This window comes from Mus caroli, unplaced genomic scaffold, assembly GCF_978045245.1.
Source record: "Mus caroli unplaced genomic scaffold, Mus_caroli_1 scaffold_9, whole genome shotgun sequence".
Lineage (NCBI taxonomy): Eukaryota > Metazoa > Chordata > Mammalia > Rodentia > Muridae > Mus > Mus caroli.
This window is the reverse complement of record NW_028227264.1, coordinates 85,317,917-85,339,899: the sequence shown is the minus strand read 5'-3', so window position 1 is coordinate 85,339,899 and position 21,983 is coordinate 85,317,917. Positions and strand designations below refer to the sequence as shown.

The 21,983-nt window shown below is 43.7% G+C and overlaps 2 protein-coding genes across 2 annotated transcripts; one reads left to right on the top strand and one right to left on the bottom strand.

The window, feature by feature from the left end:
- The first annotated feature begins 94 nt into the window (after positions 1-94).
- Rtcb (RNA 2',3'-cyclic phosphate and 5'-OH ligase) lies at positions 95-20,712 on the top strand. The gene is made up of 12 exons (XM_021174368.3): positions 95-291; positions 1,628-1,706; positions 4,069-4,136; positions 8,339-8,438; positions 10,171-10,327; positions 11,841-11,997; positions 12,824-12,983; positions 15,220-15,395; positions 15,808-15,996; positions 16,572-16,682; positions 17,157-17,276; positions 20,229-20,712. The coding sequence occupies exons 1-12, from the start codon at positions 199-201 to the stop codon at positions 20,334-20,336; spliced, it is 1,518 nt and encodes a 505-aa protein (XP_021030027.1). The 5' UTR covers positions 95-198; the 3' UTR covers positions 20,337-20,712.
- LOC147002708 (ATP synthase subunit ATP5MPL, mitochondrial-like) lies at positions 2,291-4,587 on the bottom strand. The gene is made up of 2 exons (XM_085843074.1): positions 4,576-4,587; positions 2,291-2,452 (listed from the first exon to the last, which is right to left on the bottom strand). The coding sequence occupies exons 1-2, from the start codon at positions 4,579-4,581 to the stop codon at positions 2,291-2,293; spliced, it is 168 nt and encodes a 55-aa protein (XP_085699200.1). The 5' UTR covers positions 4,582-4,587.
- Positions 20,713-21,983: the final 1,271 nt, after the last annotated feature.

Genomic DNA, 21,983 nt, shown 5'->3' with positions numbered 1-21,983 from the left:
TAGTGCTGTAATTCATTGTAACGACATGATCAGGACTCGCGCGAAGAGTTTTGAGCCTCGGCGCTTGCCATCTTCCCTCCCGGAGCGGAGCCAGTCGCGCCTGCGCCCTGAGAGGCAGCGCTGCGAGGAGCGGGTGGACTGCGGGGTGGCTTCTGTTTCTAAGCATAGCCGGGAGCTATCGCTAGCCTCGCCGCCACCATGAGTCGTAACTACAACGATGAGCTACAGTTCTTGGACAAGATCAATAAAAACTGCTGGAGGATCAAGAAGGGCTTTGTGCCCAACATGCAGGTGAGTTGGGGCAGCGGCCTTGGAAGCTGCAGGCCGCGACTCCGCCGCGAACCGGCGGCCTCCGCCCAGCGCCGGGCGGGCCGACCCCTGCGGGGTTCCAGGTCTCCCTCCCGGGCAGACCGCACGCGCCAGGTCCACACACACGGGGACAGACGGACGCAGCGCGAGGGCTCACGCGTGTTTTCCCTACGCACCGTCAGACACGGTGTGTTCCTGGTCTTCCGAGATTTCAGTGGACTTTCCCAAGTTGGCACCGCCAGCTTGGAACTCCGTTCCTCTTGAGTCCTGGTATTTAGTTAACGTTTACAGATGGCATTCTCCAAACTTAACTGGGTTTTAATGTAACGACAATCGGCAAGATTCGGGCTTTTAATATGCTCTTGGCGGAGGACCCCCGGGTTGGTGGGTAACTTATCTGTACCCATCTAGGAAGACAACCCTGACTTCGTATCGAGTCCACTTCTCTCAGCCTGCACGATGTGTTTCAGCTGAAGGCTTGGGAGCCAGAGACCAGGATCTGAAACCCTGGGCCTGCTGTCTCCACCACCGTGTGTACTCGAAAGTTCTGATAAAAGTTGAGGAAGAAAACACTTGTGAGGTTTTGGCACATGTGTTAAGTGACACGGTCTCTTAAATGCCATGAGAATGCAATAAAGATTTGCAGTCCTTTGTCTTAGTAAAAAGTTTCTGATGGCTCGGGCCTATAATCCCTGGAGACTGGGAAATGGAAGATCCATTCAGGACTGGTTACACAGAGAAAACCTTGCACCACTTTGCAAGGTACTAGGGAGAAACAGTCCACAGCAGTGAAATAGTATTTTCCTTTGTTGTGTGGAAGAAGGGAAGGCTGGTTGGTAGAGTCACTTGCTAATTTATTAAGTGACACATGAAAATTGTACATTATATCCATGTGTGTGTGTGTATAATATATATATATATAATATACATTATATATATATAATATATAATGTTACATACACACACACACATATATATACATATATATATGATGCTTTTTATAATGCGTAAGTTATATAATAGCAAAATCATGGTAGACATATCACTTCAGAAATTTGTGAGCAGTTTTTCCATTTTGAAGATAGTTGATTAGATTTTATTGATTGGACATTCCAAATTTAAACTCAGATCTAAAATGCTCAAAGATCCTTTTAGTTTGTGACTGGAAGTTTTCCTCTTAAAAGAAGTAGTGTGGCAGCGTCATGCAGAATGAAGCACTGTGTGCAGTATATACGTTCTATGCACTGGGCGTGTACTTGAGGAACTTGGGTTCAGACAACGCATTTTGCTTTTTTTTTTTTTTTTTTTTTTGTATCAGGTTGAAGGAGTGTTTTATGTGAATGATGCTCTGGAAAAACTAATGTTTGAGGAATTAAGGAATGCCTGTCGAGGTGGTGGTAAGTACACTAGAGGTAGAGTTTTCCCTGTTCCCTGAATAAAGAGGAACTCAACCAGTGTGAGACATTTTTAAGGAGTGATCTAGACTTGAATCAAAGCACCTATATATTTGTGATCACATGTTGGGGCACACTGCTGTATAAAGGTTTGGAGCTCAGGGCTTGTTCTCAGATAACTGCACACACTAATAGCACGCACTGCTGTTCATCCTGCACTCACTGCGTGTCAGGCACCTCATTAGATACTCAATACTGATTGTTCATGTCATGTTTGTAATAACTAAAAAGGGAGATATTGTCTGTCTTTTGTAGAATTCCAAAATGCAGTGAGTGTAAGTGACTTTTAACTTGTCCTTGGTCACAGCTTCATAGTGACAGAGCCAGAATTCAAATCTCAAAGTGCCTAATTTTCAAACCAGTCCTTTTTTGGGGGGGGGGGGGAGCACTTCTCAGATACATTTATTAATGCCACACTGTATAGGGTCTTAGGTAAGTCTACAGCAATGTTCCATGTTCCCATCTAACACAGCCTGCTTAGGTTTAGCTGGGTTAGCACCGTTCATCTTGAGTGGAATCAGAAGCAGTTAGTGATGGCCCAGGGCAGCTGCAGAACTGGAGCCTTCCAGCGCTTTACTTCTTTTATCAGCACTCCTGATCGTATAAGGGATGAAGGTCACTGATCCCATTTCTACCCAGATTTCCTGGTAAACCTGGGTACAGGAGGGTCTCATGGGGACCCACACATTCTTTTTTTTTTTTTTTTTTTTTTTTTTTTTGAGACAGGGTTTCTCTTTATAGCCCTGGCTGTCCTGGAACTCAGTTTGTAGACCAGGCTGGCCTCGAACTCAGAAATCCGCCTGCCTCTGCCTCCCGAGTGCTGGGATTAAAGGCGAGAAGCATCTCAGTAAGAGCAAGGCTACAGGCCACACCAGGTTCCACAGCTGCTGGGCAAAAAGCAAAACCAGTAGTCTTAACTGGTTACCAGCTTTAGTGAGCATGAGGATTAATGCCTATTTCACATGGCTGCAGGGCGGCTTAGAGATAAAGGTGTAATGCTCTAAAGTGACACTCTAAACTGGTAGTGGGATAGAATCTTTTAGCCCTTTTCATTTTTTTTAGATTAGCAAAATAAATCCTTTCTTCCTTGCTTGACTAAGTTCACTTATGTTAAATGGCACTGCTGAAGGCTTTGGCTGTGGCCCAGTGAGTAGAGTGCCAGCTGTGTAAACATGAAGACCTGAGGTGGGAGCCCTGGCACCTGTGTAAAAGCCAGGTTCAAGGGTCCCTCTGTGATCTCAGCCCTGGATGGGGAGGGAGACGAGGCAGCTCTCCAGAGCTTGCTGCTCAGTTGATTTAATCAATAATTGAGGCCCAGATTCAGTAAGAGACCCTGTCTCAAAAAAACAAGGTGGACAGCTAGAGAAAGGGCTTAAAGGGAAAAGAACTTGTTACATGAGCCTCAAGACATGACTGCAGCTCCTAGAACACAAGTAAAGACAGGAGGATAGAGCTGGCTCCACAAAGCTGTCTCTGACCTCCCTGTGTACGCACACATACTGTGAGTAGATCCTAGGGGAGACTCCACAGACATGCACACACCCAATATATTTTTTAAAGGAACTGCAGGTGGTTGGGCAAGCTGGACTCGTCCTCCAACCCATTGCTTGGGTTCCCTAGCTCTTCCCTTTGCCCTTCTTTGTCACTTAGAGTAACACCACTGCTGATTTGGTTTAGTTCTGCTTTGGAACAGTCTTGATCCCCTGAGACTGGAGTTAGAGATGGCTAGAGATGGCTGTGAGCTGCCATCCTCTGTAAAAGCAACCAGTACACCTAACCATTGAACAGTCTCTCTCCACTGTTAATATTCTTAATAGCTAGTGTGAGTTACTGAAAGAGTACTTTTTTTTTTAAGATTTATTTATTTTATGTATGTGAGTACACTGTAGCTGTCTTCAGACACACCAGAAGAGGGCATCAGAACTCATTACACATAGTTGTGAGCCACCATGTAGTGTTTGGGAATTGAACTCAGGACCTTCAGAAGAGCAGTCAATGCTCTTAACTGCTGAGCCATCTCTTCAGCCTGAAAGAGTACGTTTTATCCTGCCAGCATAAAGGTTAAGAGTTAATGTTTCCTGTCCCTACTTCATTTGCCGCCAGCTTCCTGGCACACAGAGTGCTGGCAGGCATGTCAAAGTGTCCTGTGCTTCCTGTGACTGGGCTTTTGTCTTGAAGGTCTCTCCCCACTTCCATTTCAACCATCCCTCCCCACTCACTAATCATAGCTACTGCCTCTTCATGTATGTAACTACTGTTGAAAATCAAATGTGTCATGTTTCTAAGACTGAGGTTTTCCCCCCAGGTGTTGGTGGCTTTCTGCCAGCCATGAAGCAGATTGGCAATGTGGCAGCCCTCCCTGGAATAGTTCATGTGAGTCAGAGTCAACCTTAATCATTTATATTGTCTAAAGTTTATTGAAAGAATGAAGGGCTCCAGCTGACAGACACTGGTGTCATTTAGACTATGACCTTTAACCGTAGCAGTAACCTTGGAGCTAAGAACTGAATCCGGAAGGCATCTTAGTCTCTAGAATCTAAGCATTTGTGAACCTGTATGGCAAGATTTAAATCTTGCCATTGTGGGCATTATTCCCTCCCCAGTACACCTTTCTAGGTTCTACTGTGACTCTATACAACTGGGGAGGAGATGAAGAGAAAGAAAGGACCACCTGCCTCGCTATCTAGCACTGCTGGAGCAATGACAAGACAGTAAATAGTGTGGAAGTAGATGTTGTAAATGGGCCTCTACTACCGTAGCTTCAGACTTCACATTCAGAGGAGAGAGTTGAGAATGGGTCCATCTGCCAGACTTTCATGAGGCTTCTTAATGCTACTTAAAATGCTGGGGGGGGGGGGGGGGGGCCCTGCTGATAAAAGATGCGGCTTGTTGACCTCACCGTATTTCACCTCTTTTCTGTTTGGCATGCCAATCCTTCACTCTGCCACAGATGTATGAAATATTCTGTATTAATTTTATCAAATACATTTCATTTATGAAATCCCTTGTGGTCTATAGCTAAGCCCTTGCAAAACCACAGTTTGCCAGTGTCTTAAGACAGTTTCAGTAGGTAGCAGCACCTTTACTTAACGTGTGACTCCTATAGCGTGCTACTCAGAGCCTTTTCTGTGGGTAGTCAGACTTCATGATAAGATGTCCTTGGCTGTATTCAGCTTTGTGAATAGGAGTCTGTAGATGAATGGCCCACCAAAAAAGATTCAGAATTGCTGGGGACCAGCTCCAGCGGCAAGGTCCAGGTCCTGAGAAGGGGAAAGGATGTCAGCAAAAGTGAAGATACTGACCACCTGTTGACTTTCAAACAGGTGGCCCGGAATAGTTCAAGCCATCTTTATTTATATAATTACAGTCCTGCTTGCCCGAACAGTGACATCATTGGTTAGTTTATTAAAGAAATCATAACATCAGCATTATAAAAGCTCTGTTATTACAAAAGGCTTCCAATAGTTTCCGTTCCTCCTCCTCCCCTGCCAGTGGTCAATCCCCCCAAACTTATTTTGCACTACAAAGCACAATTCCAGCAAGCCAAAAATAACTGTCTGGCCAAGCATGTCCTGTAGACATGAGCACATACCCAGCTCGTAGCAAATGCGGTTACAGTTACACAAGGCAAGAGACAATTAAACACGTGTGGGTATAAGCCCCATCATCAAATAGCATCCCTCTGTCGTGACACTTTTTTTTTTAATTTATATTTTTATTAGATATTTTCCTCGTTTACATTTTCAATGCTATCCCAAAAGTCCCCCATACCCACCCCCCCAACCCCCTACCCACCCACTCCCCCTTTTTGGCCCTGGGGTTCCCCTGTACTGGGGCATATAAAGTTTGCAAGTCCAATGGGCCTCTCTTTGCAGTGATGGCCGACTAGGCCATCTTTTGATACATATGCAGCTAGAGACAAGAGCTCCGGGGTACTGGTTAGTTCATATTGTTGTTCCACCTATACGGTTGCAGTTCCCTTTAGCTCCTTGGGTAATTTCTCTAGCTCCTCCATTGGGGGCCATGTGATCCATCCAATAGCTGACTGTGATCATCCACTTCTGTGTTTGCTAGGCCCCGGCATAGTCTCACAAGAGACAGCTATATCTGGGTCCTTTCAGCAAAATCTTGCTAGTGTATGCAATGGTGTCAGCATTTGGAAGCTGATTATGGGATGGATCCCTGCATATGGCAATCACTAGATGGTCCATCCTTTCGTCACAGCTCCAAATTTTGTCTCTGTAACTCCTTCCATGGGTGTTTTGTTCCCATTTCTAAGAAGGGGCAAAGTGTCCACACTTTGGTCTTCGTTCTTGAATTTCATGCATTTAGCAAATTGTATCTTATATCTTGGGTATCCTAAGTTTCTGGGCTAACATCCACTTATCAGTGAGTACATATTGTGCGAGTTCATTTGTGATTGGGTTACCTCACTCAGGATGATGCCCTCCAGGTCCATCCATTTGCCTAGGAATTTCATAAATTCATTTTTTTAATAGCTGAGTAGTACTCCATTGTGTAAATGTACCACATTTTCTGTATCCATTCCTCTGTTGAGGGGCATCTGGGTTCTTTCCAGCTTCTGGCTATTATAAATAAGGCTACTATGAACACAGTGGAGCATGTTTCCTTCTTACCGGTTGGGACATCTTCTGGATATATGCCCAGGAGAGGTATTGCTGGATCCTCCGGTAGTACTATGTCCAATTTTCTGAGGAACCGCCAGACTGATTTGCAGAGTGGTTGTACAAGCTTGCAATCCCACCAACAATGGAGGAGTGTTCCTCTTTCTCCACATCCTCGCCAGCATCTGCTGTCACCTGAATTTTTGATCTTAGCCATTCTGACTGGAGTGAAGTGGAATCTCAGGGTTGTTTTGATTTGCATTTCCCTGATGATTAAGGATGTTGAACATTTTTTCAGGTGCTTCTCAGCCATTCGGTATTCCTCAGGTGAGAATTCTTTGTTCAGTTCTGAGCCCCATTTTTTAATGGGGTTATTTAATTTTCTGGAGTCCACCTTCTTGAGTTCTTTATATATATTGGATATTAGTGCCCTATCCGATTTGGGATAGGTAAAGATCCTTTCCCAATCTGTTGGTGGTCTCTTTGTCTTATTGATGGTGTCTTTTGCCTTGCAGAAGCTTTGCAATTTTATGAGGTCCCATTTATCGATTCTCGATCTTACAGCACAAGCCATTGCTGTTCTATTCAGGAATTTTTCCCCTGTACCCATATCTTCGAGGCTTTTCCCTACTTTCTCCTCTATAAATTTCAGTATCTCTGGTTTTATGTGGAGTTCCTTAATCCACTTAGATTTGACCTTAGTACAAGGAGATAGAAATGGATCAATTTACATTTTTCTACATGATAACCGCCAGTTGTGCCAGCACCATTTGTTGAAAATGCTGTCTTTTTTCCACTGGATGGTTTTAGCTCCCTTGTCAAAGATCAAGTGACCATAGGTGTGTGGGTTCATCTCTGGGTCTTCAATTTTGTTCCATTGGTCTACTTGTCTGTCACTATACCAATACCATGCAGTTTTTATCACAATTGCTCTGTAGTACAGCTTTAGGTCCGGCATGGTGATTCCACCAGAGGTTCTTTTATCCTTGAGAAGAGTTTTTGCTATCCTAGGTTTTTTGTTATTCCAGATGAATCTGCTGATTGCCCTTTCTAATTCGTTGAAGAATTGAGTTGGAATTTTGATGGGGATTGCATTGAATCTGTAGATTGCTTTTGGCAAGATAGCCATTTTTACAATGTTGATCCTGCCAATCCATGAGCATGGGAGATCTTTCCATCTTCTGAGATCTTCTTTAATTTCTTTCTTCAGAGACTTGAAGTTTTTATTATACAGATCTTTCACTTCCTTAGTTAGAGTCACACCAAGGTATTTTATATTATTTGTGACTATTGAGAAGGGTGTTGGTGACACTTTTTTAATTGCAGATAAAGACGTGCTCTTTATACCAAGAAACCTCTCCCGATATGCAACTTACAGTTTTTGATACCACCTTTCTAATAACCATTTTCAAGTCTCTATTGATCAGATAGAACTTCCCTATTTTCTAAGTCTCTGTTGATCAGACATAGCTTCCTCAGAACAGCTATGCAAACAGGACCCACTGCTCTCCACGACTGCCCCAGACATGTACCAAAATACCCAGGATTAATGGTCACATTTTCTGGATTGACAGAAGCAGAGGGTGGAGAGATGGGTTTTACTCCTCAAAAGAGTATTGAGGAAAACAGAATCATCTACACGGCTTTTTGCCCTTGACTGACAAAGTGAATCTAGATTTTGCTGTGCATGTAGACAACATAGAACTCAAGGAGAGCTTGTAGCATATTCGATAGGTACTAAGCATAGAGGCCACCAAATTTACCACAGGTCCTTGGCAAGTGGGAAGGGGTCTCCATGGGCCTTGCCACGGCAGAGTCCCATCAGTGGGGCACTCAGAAGCTGTTCCCTGCTGATGCTGCATGGCCACTGCCACAGAATCAAGGACGGGCCCCTCAGGCAGCTCGGGTGCAGAGTGCAACTGCTGTGCTTCATGTCTCTTTCTCTTGCAGCGGTCTATCGGGCTTCCTGATGTCCATTCAGGCTATGGGTTTGCCATAGGGAACATGGCTGCCTTTGATATGAATGACCCTGAGGCCGTTGTATCCCCAGGTAAGGTCCCTTTTGCCTTCTGCTGTTACGCCATGGCTCTCTGTGTTGCGTGGCCTTTCTGAGACGGTGGGTTTGTGTGCATTTCTCAGTCTCATTGTGTTCTTGAGGTCTTTTGTTCCACATTAAACTTAGTTATGGACATTGGGCTGTTAAAATATCAGTCAAACCACTTATTGAAAACTTTGGAGACTTTTGTCAGATGTCAGCCAGTATCAGACACTGGCTACAAAAGAAACACTTCTCTGGCTTCCCTGTGTGACCACTTGTGTATACCACAGAAGTTGAGAAAAGGAGATGCACACTGTTGGTGAGACTGGATTGATGAAGCCATTGTAGAGAATGGTTCATGGAAATTCTTTTAAAAAATTAAAAACTAAAACGTTATATGACTCAGCCATGCCTTTTCTGGGTATATATCTAGAGGAACTGAAATCATTATTTCAAAGTGATATCTGCATTAGTATGTTTACTGTAGCATTAATTCACAGTAGACAAGCTAGGGGAACAGCCCAGATGTTGGTTATGGGATGAGTAGGTAGAGGCCGTGAGAGGGGAATCTTATTCAACTTGAAGAAAGGAGAGCCTGCCCATTCGGAATAGCATGGGTGACCTATGAGCAAAATAATCTCCACAAACAATGACAGATAGCACAGCTCACTCACATAGAGAATGGTGCTTTTCAGAGTAGAGGGAAGGTGGACAGTGCTGGTTTGGGAGATGTCGGCTAAAGGATTCAGATTACAGATGAAAGTGAATTACAGTCCTGCAGACCTAATGTACAGTATGGTGGGTAGAGAAACAGTGACGTACTGTGTGCTTGAATCTGCTAAGACATCTGGTCTTGAGTTTTTTCCCCAGGGAAAAGGTGTGCTTGCATAAGTGATAGATATGTTAACTAGCTTAATTGTGCGATCACTTTACGGTATGTACGCATATTACTTCATATAAAAGTTGTTCCTTATCAGTTATCTCAGTAAAGCTGGGAGACATCGTTTTCAGAAATACTTGAATATAAAGATTTTCAATTACTGTTAATCTCATTCTTGGATGTAAGTATACTATAGCCCCTAATGTTCAGATTAGGAAAGAAGGAGGGCTGAAATATCTTCTTTTTTAATATATATGATGTTTCACCTGCATATATGTCTATGCACCATGTGTGTGCCTGGTGCCTGGGCAGGCCAAAGAGGACATAGCAGATCACTTGGGACAATGAGGTTGCAAGCTGCCTTGTAGGTGGTGGGAATCAAACTAGGGCCTCTGGAAAATAGCCAGTACTCTGCTCTTAGCCGCTGGACCATTTCTCAGGCCTTCCGGAATGTCTTTAAAAGTTAGAGAAAGAACAATTTAGACTAGAACAGGCAAAAAATTGGAAATCATTAGGAAAAAAATAATGAAGGTACACAGAAGTGAAGGTCACCAAAGCCAGAGGTTGTGTATTTGAGAAGACTAACAGAATTCGTCAGAGCCTGATGTGAGAAAGATACAGGGAGGCGTGTTCCTCCTTTTCATCTGTGTGCCATAGTCCCCACGGCCGGCAGAATACCTTAGTGTTTGTGTTACTTGCATGACTTTAGTGTGGGCACACTTGACTCAGCAGAGGGCCACTTGTAAGCCTACATTAAAACATGCTTGTCTTTGAACAATGAGGATCCTTTTAATTCTGTATTAATACTAAGAGACTTCAAGTAATGCTCTGATTTTGCTAATACTTGACTTCTGTATGTTGTAGGTGGAGTCGGATTTGATATTAACTGTGGTGTCCGCTTGCTAAGAACCAATTTAGATGAGAGCGATGTACAGCCTGTGAAGGAACAACTTGCCCAAGCTATGTTTGACCACATCCCTGTTGGGGTGGGATCAAAAGGTGTCATTCCAATGAATGCCAAGTAAGAGCACCAGTTCTGGGAAACGGAAAGGGGGTGGGGGAGCCACACGCTCTGAGCTTTGCCTCCAATTTAGACATTTCTCAGTCACTCGTTAAGAAGTGCAAATTAGTTGTCTTTTAAAGTGTCTGTCCCAGCTCATGTTCATTAGAACAGACCTTGAACTATACTTGTTGGAATACACCTGTAGTCCCAGCCTCTGAGGAGGCTGACGTGGTAGAATCATTTTAAGTCAAAAGTTGGAAGCCACCCTGGGCAGCATATAAGACTCTATCTAAAATTAAAAAGAAAAGGCCTGTGGCTAGAAAGATGACTCAGTGATTAAGACCACTGGCTGCTCTTCCAGAAGCCCAGGGTTCAATTCCCATCATGGGAAGCCACATGGCAGCTCACAACCATTTGTAACTCTAGCCCCAGGGCATCTGGCACTCTGTTCTGACTGTGGAAACTGCATGTATGTGGTGCACAGATATATGGTCGGGCAAAACTTCCACATACATAACAGTTGATCCATTTGAATCATGGTACTGAATATGTGCTTTCTTTACTAAGTAGTGCAGTAACACAGGCTAAATAAAGTGTTACTGTCTCTCAGGTACCTGTGGACAGTGCTACACACTGCTCATGCACAACAACACAACCATATACTTGGCAGAGATTTCACTACCTCAAACCTGCTGTGTACCCAGGCTGGCTTTGAACTTAGGGGCCCCTGTCTTAGCTAACCCTTGTAAATACTAGGGTTGCACATGTACCTTGTGGTATACTGTACACCGTGCACTACAAATACCTCGTGCTTAGTGTTTGTGCCCTTCAGCTTCAAAGTGCAGGTGCAGTAAGCCACACAATGGGTTGGTGAAGATAAACCTTAAAATGGAACCTGTGTCACTTGAGAAAATTCAAATACCTTCATTTTTTGGCTAATTTTTCATAAATTATTAGAAAAGACATAAAATCAAGGTGGGTAGTAATATATGATTAAGATTATAGCTTTTATTTGAATATTTAATTGTTCTCAGGAACTTCAGAATCAGAGGCACAAATATAATATAAAAAAATAATAATTAAAAAGTGTATCACAGGGACTGGTGATATAGCTCAGCTGGTAGAGTGTTTACCTAGTGTGCACAAAAACTAAGCACAGTGGTGTACTTGGTGGAGAGAGGCAGAAGTTTCTGAAGTTAGGATCATTCTTGGCCTCAGTGAGTTTAAGGCCAGCCTGAACTACATGAGAACCTGTTCTGGTTTATCTGTTTTTCAGTACAACAGACCATGAAATAAGTGAAACTAATCATTGTAATGACACTGTCACAATTTTAAATGGTAACCATGTGACTGCTTTCCTCAAAAAAAAAAAGAAAAGAAAAGAAAACTAGAAGGCTTAAGCTCTAGAACAAAACCTGGCACACAGGAAGGTAGTAATTGTCACGTAGTCCTGTGTGCTTTGAGATGTGTTTCTAACTGAGTTTTACTGTCCTTTACTAAGAAATGACTTGGGTTTCCTTACTCACCCCAGAGACTTGGAGGAGGCATTGGAGATGGGGGTGGACTGGTCCCTGAGGGAAGGCTATGCCTGGGCTGAAGACAAGGAGCACTGTGAGGAGTATGGAAGGATGCTGCAAGCCGACCCCAATAAGGTCTCACCCCGGGCAAAGAAAAGGGGCCTTCCTCAGGTAACTCACTCCGCAAGGGCAGTATGCTACTTCAGCTTTTGTAGAAGGAAGAAGTCTGAACCTTCTATTTAACAAACAAACAAAAGTTATCCTTGGAGAGTTTTTTATAGTACATCAAAAAGAACATAAAGGTGTTTGCTTGTGGATCATTTTTCTGAAAGGTTATGCAGAGCTTTCAAATATTCATGAAGAACTCTGAGTTACAAGTGAATCGGAGAAAAGTAGGATATGATTATGAGGTTTACAAACCATGTCACAATTTAGATTTTAAAAAATCGTTAGAAAAGAATGGAGGTAGTGAGATGCTCAGTGGGTGGGAAAGCAAGCCTCACTCACAGCTGAGCTCAGTCTCCGGAACACTCGTAATGGTGGAAAGAGAGAACTGACTCCAAAAATGTGAGCCCTGGCCTCTCGGTGCATGCTGCTGCACACAGACCCACACATCATACAACAGGAGTCATACAACAGTCTCTGTGACTTGGCGAGTGTTTCCTGGTACCTAACATGAAAAATGATGTATCAAAAATCATTTCAACCTGGGCTTATCTGAGAATCATCATTCTTCCTGGAATTTGGCCCATCTCAGTGGTACTTAAAACTTATGGATGGACTACTTAAAGCACGTGATATTCTAGACCTTTAGAGCAGTCCATATTATTTTTGAAACGTACTGATAAATTTAGAATTTTTTCCTTACATGAGACACTATATGGCTATTTTGTTGTTGCTTTGGTTTCACCTATTTGCTTTTAAGATATATGTATGTATGTATGTATGTTTTTAACTAGAATAGAAACTGTGTAATCAGACATTCTTGTATTTACAGTTGGGAACCCTGGGAGCAGGCAACCATTATGCAGAAATCCAGGTTGTAGATGAGATTTTCAATGAGTATGCCGCCAAGAAAATGGGCATCGACCATAAGGGACAGGTGTGTGTGATGATCCACAGTGGAAGCAGAGGCTTGGGCCACCAAGTAGCTACAGGTATTCTAGACCTGAATTTTTACTTGGAACTAAAATGTATGTTTTAGGGGGAACAAGACAAGAGAGCTAAATGAGCCATAGAAATAAATTGAATGGGTTTTTAACCTGTGGCTTTCTGAACTTATGACCCTGAAAAATGTCTTCATTGGACCTTAAGCTTTCTCATCTGAAAAAAAAAATGGGTATCATTGCTTCATCTAATATTGTTATGGAAGGTTAGTGAAATAGTGGATACAAAGCATGTAACTGCTGTGGCACTTACATTGTACACAGAAGTGTTGTACACAGAAAGCACTGGTAGTGCTAGCTCTGTTTAGCACTGTATTCACTGTGGGGGTCGGGGGAATGCTAGCTATCTTAGTAGTATATGGACTGTGGAGTTGAAGTAGATGCTCATTCAGTGAGCCTGTAATACTCAGCAAGGTTAGGAATTTTGGTGGATTGTGTTCTAAAGTAAGTACATCCTCACTCTGATGGATGGACCATGTTCATCAAGGAAAAGAAGGGAGTTGGAAAGATAGCTCAGTTAGGAAAGACCAAGGCAAGCCTGGTGATAGAAGTTCAGTCCCTCAACCCTAAAGAAGAAAAATGCTAGGCATGGTGGTGCGCACTTGTAGTCATAGTGCTGGCGAGGCAGAGACTGGCAAATGCATGGAACTCTGGCCAAGCAGCATAGCCTGATTGCCAAGCTCTGGGCCAGCAAGAGACGCTCTCTCATAAGAACAAGACACCCAAGGAACGACACTCAAGACTGACCATGGGCATCCACATGAGCACTCATTCCAAAAACTCCACCACCGAAGTCTTAGGGTTTCCATTGCTGTGAAAAGACACCATGACCAAGGACAGCATTTCATTGGGGCTGGCTCACAGGTTCTGAGGGTCAGTCTCTTATGGTGGGAAGCATGGCAGCATCCAGGCAGGCAGGGCCCAGGAGGAGCTGAGAGTTCTACATCTTGTTCCAAAGGCAAACAATAGAAGACTGGTTCCCATGTGGCTAGGAGGAAGGGAAGGTCTCAAAGCCTACCCCCACCATGGCACACTTACTACAAGGCCACGCCTCCTAATAGTGCCACTCCCCGAGCCAAGCATATTCATACCACCACAACCACTACTGATAAATAGTAATTGATAAAATATTGTAAGAAAGGCAACATAAATTTAATGTGTTTGAAAAATATTTAGAGATAGCTTCATAGACAAGACTCAAAGCTAGACCATGGGGTTTGAATAATAACACATAGACATTCAGAAAACGTAGCAAGACACAAGCAAGAAGTAGGGAAGTAGGTGTCTAAGTGACTTATAGGGATTAGTGAAGTGTGAGACAGTATACACACTTGAAAATTATAAACATTAATTCTATGTTAACTGTTAAGCTTTACAGTTTGATTTTATCCTGTAAGACTCAATCATTTGTGCCAGCCTGACCCTTGACTTTACTCTTAACAGCTATATGCAGTGTTGACTGTGGCTTTGATGTTCTCATGCATGCTTACTGTTAAGGCACTAAACGTGTTTAAGATGTGTTGTTCCACACTATGAGCTTGTCATTCAGGGGCTGAGCAGAAGTGGCCCAAACAGTGCAGTTAGTTAGAAGATAAATGTGTTACAAAGGGAGACCCTGTCTTTAAAAAAGAAACAAATTTATTTAAAGCCCATGATTGAAAAAAAAAAAAAAAAGGAACAAATTTATTTAAAAACCATGATGGTAACAAACTATATGCTGATTCCCTCACATGTTGGTAAGGGAGTGGCTAAAGCTGTGTTGCTGTTGTACACATCCCATTTCACGTTTCTAAAGGCACATGCTCTCTTTATGTCTCGCATAGCTATGTCACTATACTCAGAAGATTGTCAATAAATACCTTTTTATAAAAATTAATTTAAAGGCATTATTTATGTGTATATGTGCCTGCTGTCTCTATGTGTGCAATGTGTATACAGTGCTCAAGGAGGCAAGAAGAGGGTTTAGATTCCCTGGAACTGGAGTGAACAGACAATCGTGAGCTACCACGTGGATGAACCCAGGCCATCTATCTGCAAAGAGCAGCCAGTGCTATTAACTGCTGAGCTATCTTTCCAGCCCCAGTTATATCGTAATTGAGCAAATAGATGAATGCAGAAGCATACTTAGGGTTTTGTTTTGAATTTGAACGTTTACTTCTTTCTACAGTAAATCTGAATGATTTATTTAAGAGAAACCTACCTGGTCTGACGTATGGTTCTGTTGCAGATGCACTGGTAGCTATGGAAAAGGCCATGAAGAGAGACAAGATTATAGTCAATGACCGGCAGTTGGCTTGTGCTCGGATTGCATCCCCAGAGGGACAAGACTATCTAAAGGGAATGGCTGCAGCTGGAAACTATGCCTGGGTTAACCGCTCCTCTATGACCTTCTTAACCCGTCAGGTAAAGGAAAATTGCTCTCTTGAGTTAATCAGGAAGATAATAAGCATGGTTGGTTTTAGAAATGTACATTCTAGATGCTAGGGAATTCCCGTCTCTTAGGTGTCTTTGGCCAGGAGAGTACAGCCAGAATGACCTAATTTTGCCTTGAGCCTCAGCAAGAATGGAAATGCCATTCTCTGTGATTGAGAAGGCTCGGCAAGAATTGTCTGCAGGCAAGATCCGGAGCAGTGAGCAGCCTGTCTGCCTGAGGTGGACTCTATAGCAAGCACTGGTCTAAAGGGCAGTCTCTGTGCTTCCTATGAAGCCGAGTGACTGCTGTTTAGTACTCTGAAGTCCACCATTCACTAGCTGAAAGCAGTAAACTATGTCCCCAGAGCTAGAACTGGCTGCTTGTAATGGAAACTTCCCCTAGGCTTTTGCCAAAGTCTTCAACACAACCCCTGATGACCTGGACCTGCATGTGATCTATGATGTGTCTCACAATATCGCCAAAGTGGAGCAGCACGTGGTGGATGGGAAGGAACGGACGCTGCTGGTGCACAGGAAAGGATCCACCCGTGCTTTCCCGCCTCACCACCCCCTCATTGCTGTGGATTATCAAGTATGTGACCCTGCATTCATGTTTGAGGTCAGGAATAGAGAATTCTGATACAGGTTCAGTAAAGCAGGAAAACCCATGTAAAGAAAATCTCCTGTTCCCTGTGACAGCAGTGGTTCCTAGTCTCTGTGTCAGTGACACCCCATCTCATAGTGAGTGCTGTCTTATTGCTACACTAGGCATGTTTACTCCCCTGAGCTATATCTATGGCCTGGAGGTTATTGTACGGCCGACAAAGGTTCAACTGCAGTGGTTTTTTTTCCCTTACTCTCAGGGTTTTGCAGATGAGGAAACAGAAGTCCAGAGAGGGCTGGTGCCTTGCATGGATGAAAATCCTAACCATCCATCCCTCCAATTTGAGTATTTTCTGTACTACATTCAGTCTGTTCTTGACCCTTATAGTTTCCTTTTCTTTCTTTTCCCAAGGAGCCAAAAATCCCAAGTAATGCCTTATTATAGTTACAAGAGCATTGAGTTTAGAGGTTTAGGTTTCTTGTACAGTTCTGCAACACAAAAAATTTCAGGCATAAAAAGCATGTGCCTTTCTAAAATTTAATGTTGGTTTTGTGTACCCTCAGCTCACTGGACAACCAGTGCTTATTGGTGGCACCATGGGGACCTGTAGTTATGTTCTGACTGGCACTGAACAAGGCATGACCGAGACCTTTGGAACAACCTGTCATGGAGCGGTAAGGAGAATGAAAATTTGCTAAGAAATGCTCTGTCAGTTTAGCTATTGTGCTCTTGCTGAAAGCCTGGTAATCCTAGTTCCAGCCCAGCACGATCACATCTATAATCCCAGCACTCCTACAGCAAGATGGGAAGACTGGAGAGTCACCGGAAGCTCACATAGCAGGTGTCCTGGAGTTCTTCACAGCAGCAGAAACTAGAGACCCTGCCTCCACCAGGTGGAAGGAGAGAGTCCACTTCTGACCTCCACACACATGCCATGGCTTTTGTACATACATGTGCTCATGTCCATACACACTAACATAAAAGGGGAAAGATTAAGTATATAGTAGAATGTGATAATGGTGAGAATTTCTTTATCAAGGAAAAGGCATAGAATTCCAAGGGCTGAAACAACTACTGGAGTCAAGTGGAGTTTAGTTTGAAAATGCATAAACTGGTTTACTCCTGTCCTTGCTCCTTTGTCATTCTAGGGCCGTGCTTTGTCCAGAGCAAAATCACGTCGTAACTTAGATTTCCAAGATGTCTTAGACAAACTGGCAGACATGGGAATCGCAATCCGGGTTGCTTCACCCAAGCTGGTTATGGAGGAGGTGAGTGGCATCCTGAAAGTATTTACCAGAAAGCCTCAAGACTTATGCCTGTGGGCAGAGACTGGAGTTTCTGGTATCACAGAAGTGAGGTAGGGTTGGTTGTCAATGACTTCAGTTGGGGCGTTTGGGGTTTTATATTTGTTTTCTCACTTACTGCTGTTTTGAGAATTCCATCCACAGATATGATTTGTTTTTGTCATGCCCACTCACCCTCACCCTTGTGATTCCTCCTCATTACAAATATCCCATTGCTCACTGTCCCAGAGGAGGCCATCTCTTGAAACAATCCTCAGGCTCCTGTATTCAAGGATCACAAGTGTCAGCCACCACTCCTGGCTCTGATTTTGGCTTATCTCATTTTATTTTATATTGCCCTTTGTTTGGAGACTAAGTCTATTGCCAGCTAGATCTATTTTTTTTTTTTTTTTTTTTTTTGGTTTTTTTGAGACAGGGTTTCTCTGTGTAGCCCTGGCTGTCCTGGAACTCATTCTGTAGACCAGGCTGGCCTCGAACTCAGAAATCCACCTGCCTCTGCCTCCCAAGTGCTGGGATTAAAGGCGTGCGCCACCACGCCCGGCTAGATCTATTTTATAATGTTTAAAAGTAGGTTGTAAGGGCTTGGTTGAAGGAGAAAACTTACTCTTTCAAATTGTCTCCAACCTCCACGTGTGCAGTGTGTATGTGCCACACACAGACAATAGAATTTAATGGGGGGAAAATGCTTTTGTCTTTTTGGGTTTTTGTTGTTGTTGTTGGTTTTTGCTTTTTAATTGTGTAGCCCTGGCTGTCCAGGAACTCCCTCTGTAGACCAGGCTAACCTCAAACTCAGAAAATTGCCTGCCTTTCCCTCAGCCTCCTGAGTGCTGGGATAAAGGTGTGTGCAACACCTCCTGCAACTGTAAAAACTTAGAATAAGTAGAAGTAGTTTAAGATGACCCATTGTAACCTTGATTCTGCACAGTTGCATGCTTACATTTCAATTTAGGACGAATTTGGAAAAGGAGAGAAACAATTTGTGTTTAGTTCACAGAGGAAAAATTGTATTTAAATGATCTGCATGAACTTAAGAGAAACCCAGTTATCCGACCCCTCCTTCATTTTGAAGAGCACTTACGTTTCCCTGATGCTGTTTTGAAGCGGAAGTTGTCAAATTTTCTTTGTCCCTTTAAAAAGGCAGCTCCTTCCGAGGTTCTTGGTGTCTCTTTCCTCGGTGCACCAGATGAGCGGCTTGGCTTCTGGTCGTTGTGTCTGCTCACACAGCTTCCCTTGGTTGCTGTAAACTGTTGTAAAGGCATAGTCATTCTTGAAGCTTTTGATAACTAGAAGTCTCAAGTAGAACGACTGGGTCAAACTTGGCTTTTTTGTTTTTTTGTTTGGTTTGGTTTGGTTTGGTTTGGTTTGGTTTGGTTTGGTTTGGTTTGGTTTGGTTTTGCTGTAACTTAATTTTTACATGTTTTGAGAGTAATTTGGGGTTGGAGGCTGGAGCCATGGCTCAGCTGTGAAGAGCATTTATTGTTCTTTCAGAGGACCTGGGTTCAATTCTCAGCAGCCACATGATTTTTCACATCTATTTATAACTCCAGTTCAGTTAACTCTGCCCTCTACAGGCACTAGACAGAGACATAAAACATACAGAACACTCCTACACACAATAAGTAAATCTAAAATATAATCACAATCTAAAAGGTAGTAACTGATTAATTTAAACAATGTGGGAAACACTAAGGACAAACAATGCGTGGGGGCCAGAAGACAGTTTAGTGGAGTCAAGTTTTTCATGCTGAAATGAGTTCCAGGGATCAAAGTTGGGTTACCAGGCTTGCACATTCCCCACTGAGCCATCTCACTGGCCTGGCATGCTGCATCCTTCCTCTCCGCTAGTGGTACCTGGAGCATTCATATAGATGGTCCACAGTCTGTGTTCTCCTTCTCTGGACTTGAAGGAGAAATAGCAGGGTCTGGGACAAATACTGTGGTTCCCAGTCTCCTCTCTGGGCACCCGTGTACCACTGGGAGTCAGGGCCACGGGTCTACCTTTCCCTCGGGGTGTCTGCACAACAGGCAGAGAGGGGAGGCAGATCCCCAGGTCTGTATGGGAGTGAGGGCTGAGTATACCACCCATGGGGGTGGAAGAGAAGGCCTTCCTCCACGGCTCATTTAAGATGAAGCCTTCTCTGTTGTAATCCTTAATGAAGAGACAATCCTTGCTTATTCATACTGGCTTATTTGATGGTGGATGTGAATGCATACCCTTTATTCAGGGTGAACCAGGGACTAAACCTTTGTGGAAGGGAATGCCAAGGAAGGGAAGCTCATTGGCTGAAGGCTTAGAGCTATCTAGATACCTCACTAGCATGGAGAAAAAAACTCCAGGTGTTTATGCTATGTGGCCCAGTGCTGGTGGTACTCAGTGGGGAGTCATGATTACATGTTGCAGAGCAGGTAGAAACAGGTAGAGAATGGCTCCACTCCTGCTGTTCTGAGATTCCCATGGTTTGAGTTCATTTAATCTTACCATTTCTTATGCCAGTATGGTATCAAGGACCCACATGCCTTACACTGGCCCCTGCTTCTAAATATACAATAATACATATATTTTTGAGAAATTAGAAAATGCAGATGAAAATGTAAGACCAAGTATTTATCTCATACCCCTTTCTAGCACTGAGTTTACTCATGTTTCTACCCTTTGCTTCCCCCCCCCCCCCCCCCAAGACAGGGTTTCTCTGTGTATCCCTGGCTGTCCTGGAACTCAGGCTGGCCTCATACTCAGAGATCCGCCTGCCTCTGCCTCCCAAGTACTGGGATTAAAGGTGTAAGCCACTATACCGGGCTAACTTTTGCTAATATAATGGGCAAAAATAACACCTGAGTATTTATTTCAAATAAAGCTTAATAGTTTGAAAGATTTCCTTTTGGTTGATTTTACAGTGTTCAATTCCTTCCCTGTAGGCACCAGAGTCCTATAAGAATGTGACAGATGTCGTGAACACCTGCCATGATGCTGGGATCAGCAAGAAAGCCATTAAACTGAGACCAATTGCTGTTATTAAAGGGTAGATCCAAGACTACCAAAGTGTCTGAGGTGCCCATGGACTGAAATTTCTAAGACATGAGACTCAAGGCCTGACAAGATCCGAATTGCAGAGCTGTTGCTGGGCGTGCCACCATGGGTGGTGGAGAGGCTGCTGTCACAGGGTTGGAAATTTAGCCTTCCAGGAGACATGTCTCTGATGGGAGCAGGGCAAATGAGCCTCTTCTTCCTTTGTCCCACAGGGGTTTGTGACTACCTATCAGGGTGTGGGAAGAGGCCCAGAAATGCCCTGCTTGGCCATACAAGTCTGTAATCACCAGAGTGGACTTCTTTATCCCAAGCTCTGTTTGTAGCCCAGAAGGTATCATGAAGAACATGCTATTAAATAGGTTTTTGAACGTTTCCTTTCTTCTCTTCCTGTGTCAGTTTTGTCTGCTCATCTGTGGAGCTCCTCTACAACAAGCAAACCTAGATTCCCTTCTCACAGAGAGCACCAAGCACCCAAAGTGTTTTAATCAAGACAGTAGACAAGGCACAGTGGGGTACGTTGAGGAAGCTATATGGTATGCCAAGGAATAGGGCAAAGGGGAAAATAACTCTCCACAGCCTTTCTGTCTTTCTTACCCAAGAACCAGGCAGAGAACCTGCAGCGCGGGGCCGGCTGTGACTCACTGGTGAGGCTGCCTGGCCAGCTTTGAATAATGCTTTACAGTGACACCATTAAAAAGTGGTTTTCAGTTTTATTGAACTATTATAAAGACACCAAGTGACCACAGCTGGTGATATTAACAGTTGCTTGATGTGGATATCTTTTGTCATCTTGTGAGATTTTGTGTTGTAGATGGTAACATCTTAAAGAAGCTTTCCATTGTGTCAGGGAAGGCTAGGCAGCCAGAGCTGGAGGCGGCTGGTCACACTGCCTTGCATTCAGGAAGCAGAGATGAATTCTGGTGTCCAGCTCATGTTCTTTTCACTCAGTTTCCAGCACATGGAGTGGGGCCATCCACATTCAGGGTGGGTCTTCCCATCTCACCCCAGTCTACACACTCCCTCACATGCATACTCAGGTTGTCTCCTAGATAATTCTAGATTCTATCATAGAGTAGGCTATGCTAACAGTCACAAGTGAGAAGGCTGTGCGTTTCCAGTCAGGCACTTTAACATATATGCATGGTTGGGCGGTCAAAGGACAACTTACAAATGTCGGTCCTCTTCCTATGTGGGTTTTGGGGATCAAACTCAGGTTGTCAGGCTTGGCAGCAAGTGACTAATACCCACTGAGTCATCCAGCCAGCCTTAGTGTCATCGTTGATTCCTGTGTCCCCGACCTTCGCCCAAGTCTTGTCAGTTCTATCTAATTCCTGGACATCTAGTCCTCCCCCCTTCCTTTAAAACCTATCTCATTCTTTACTTACCAGCTCTCAAAATAAAGCAGCCACATGCATCCTCTTTTCTTCTGATAACTGAGCTGCTTCTTGGAGAGCCAATACCCCATTCCAACTTTCAGTTTGTCTGTGAGCTAACCATACATAGGCTCATACCAGAACCCACAGATCATCTCTTCCAGTTCCTGACTTGAGGAAGTGACGCGTGGTAAGCAAATCCTGGGGGTTCTCTCCATCAAGAGCAAGGTGCTGTCTTCCCCCAGGGTTGCTAGGGTAGAATAAAGGACT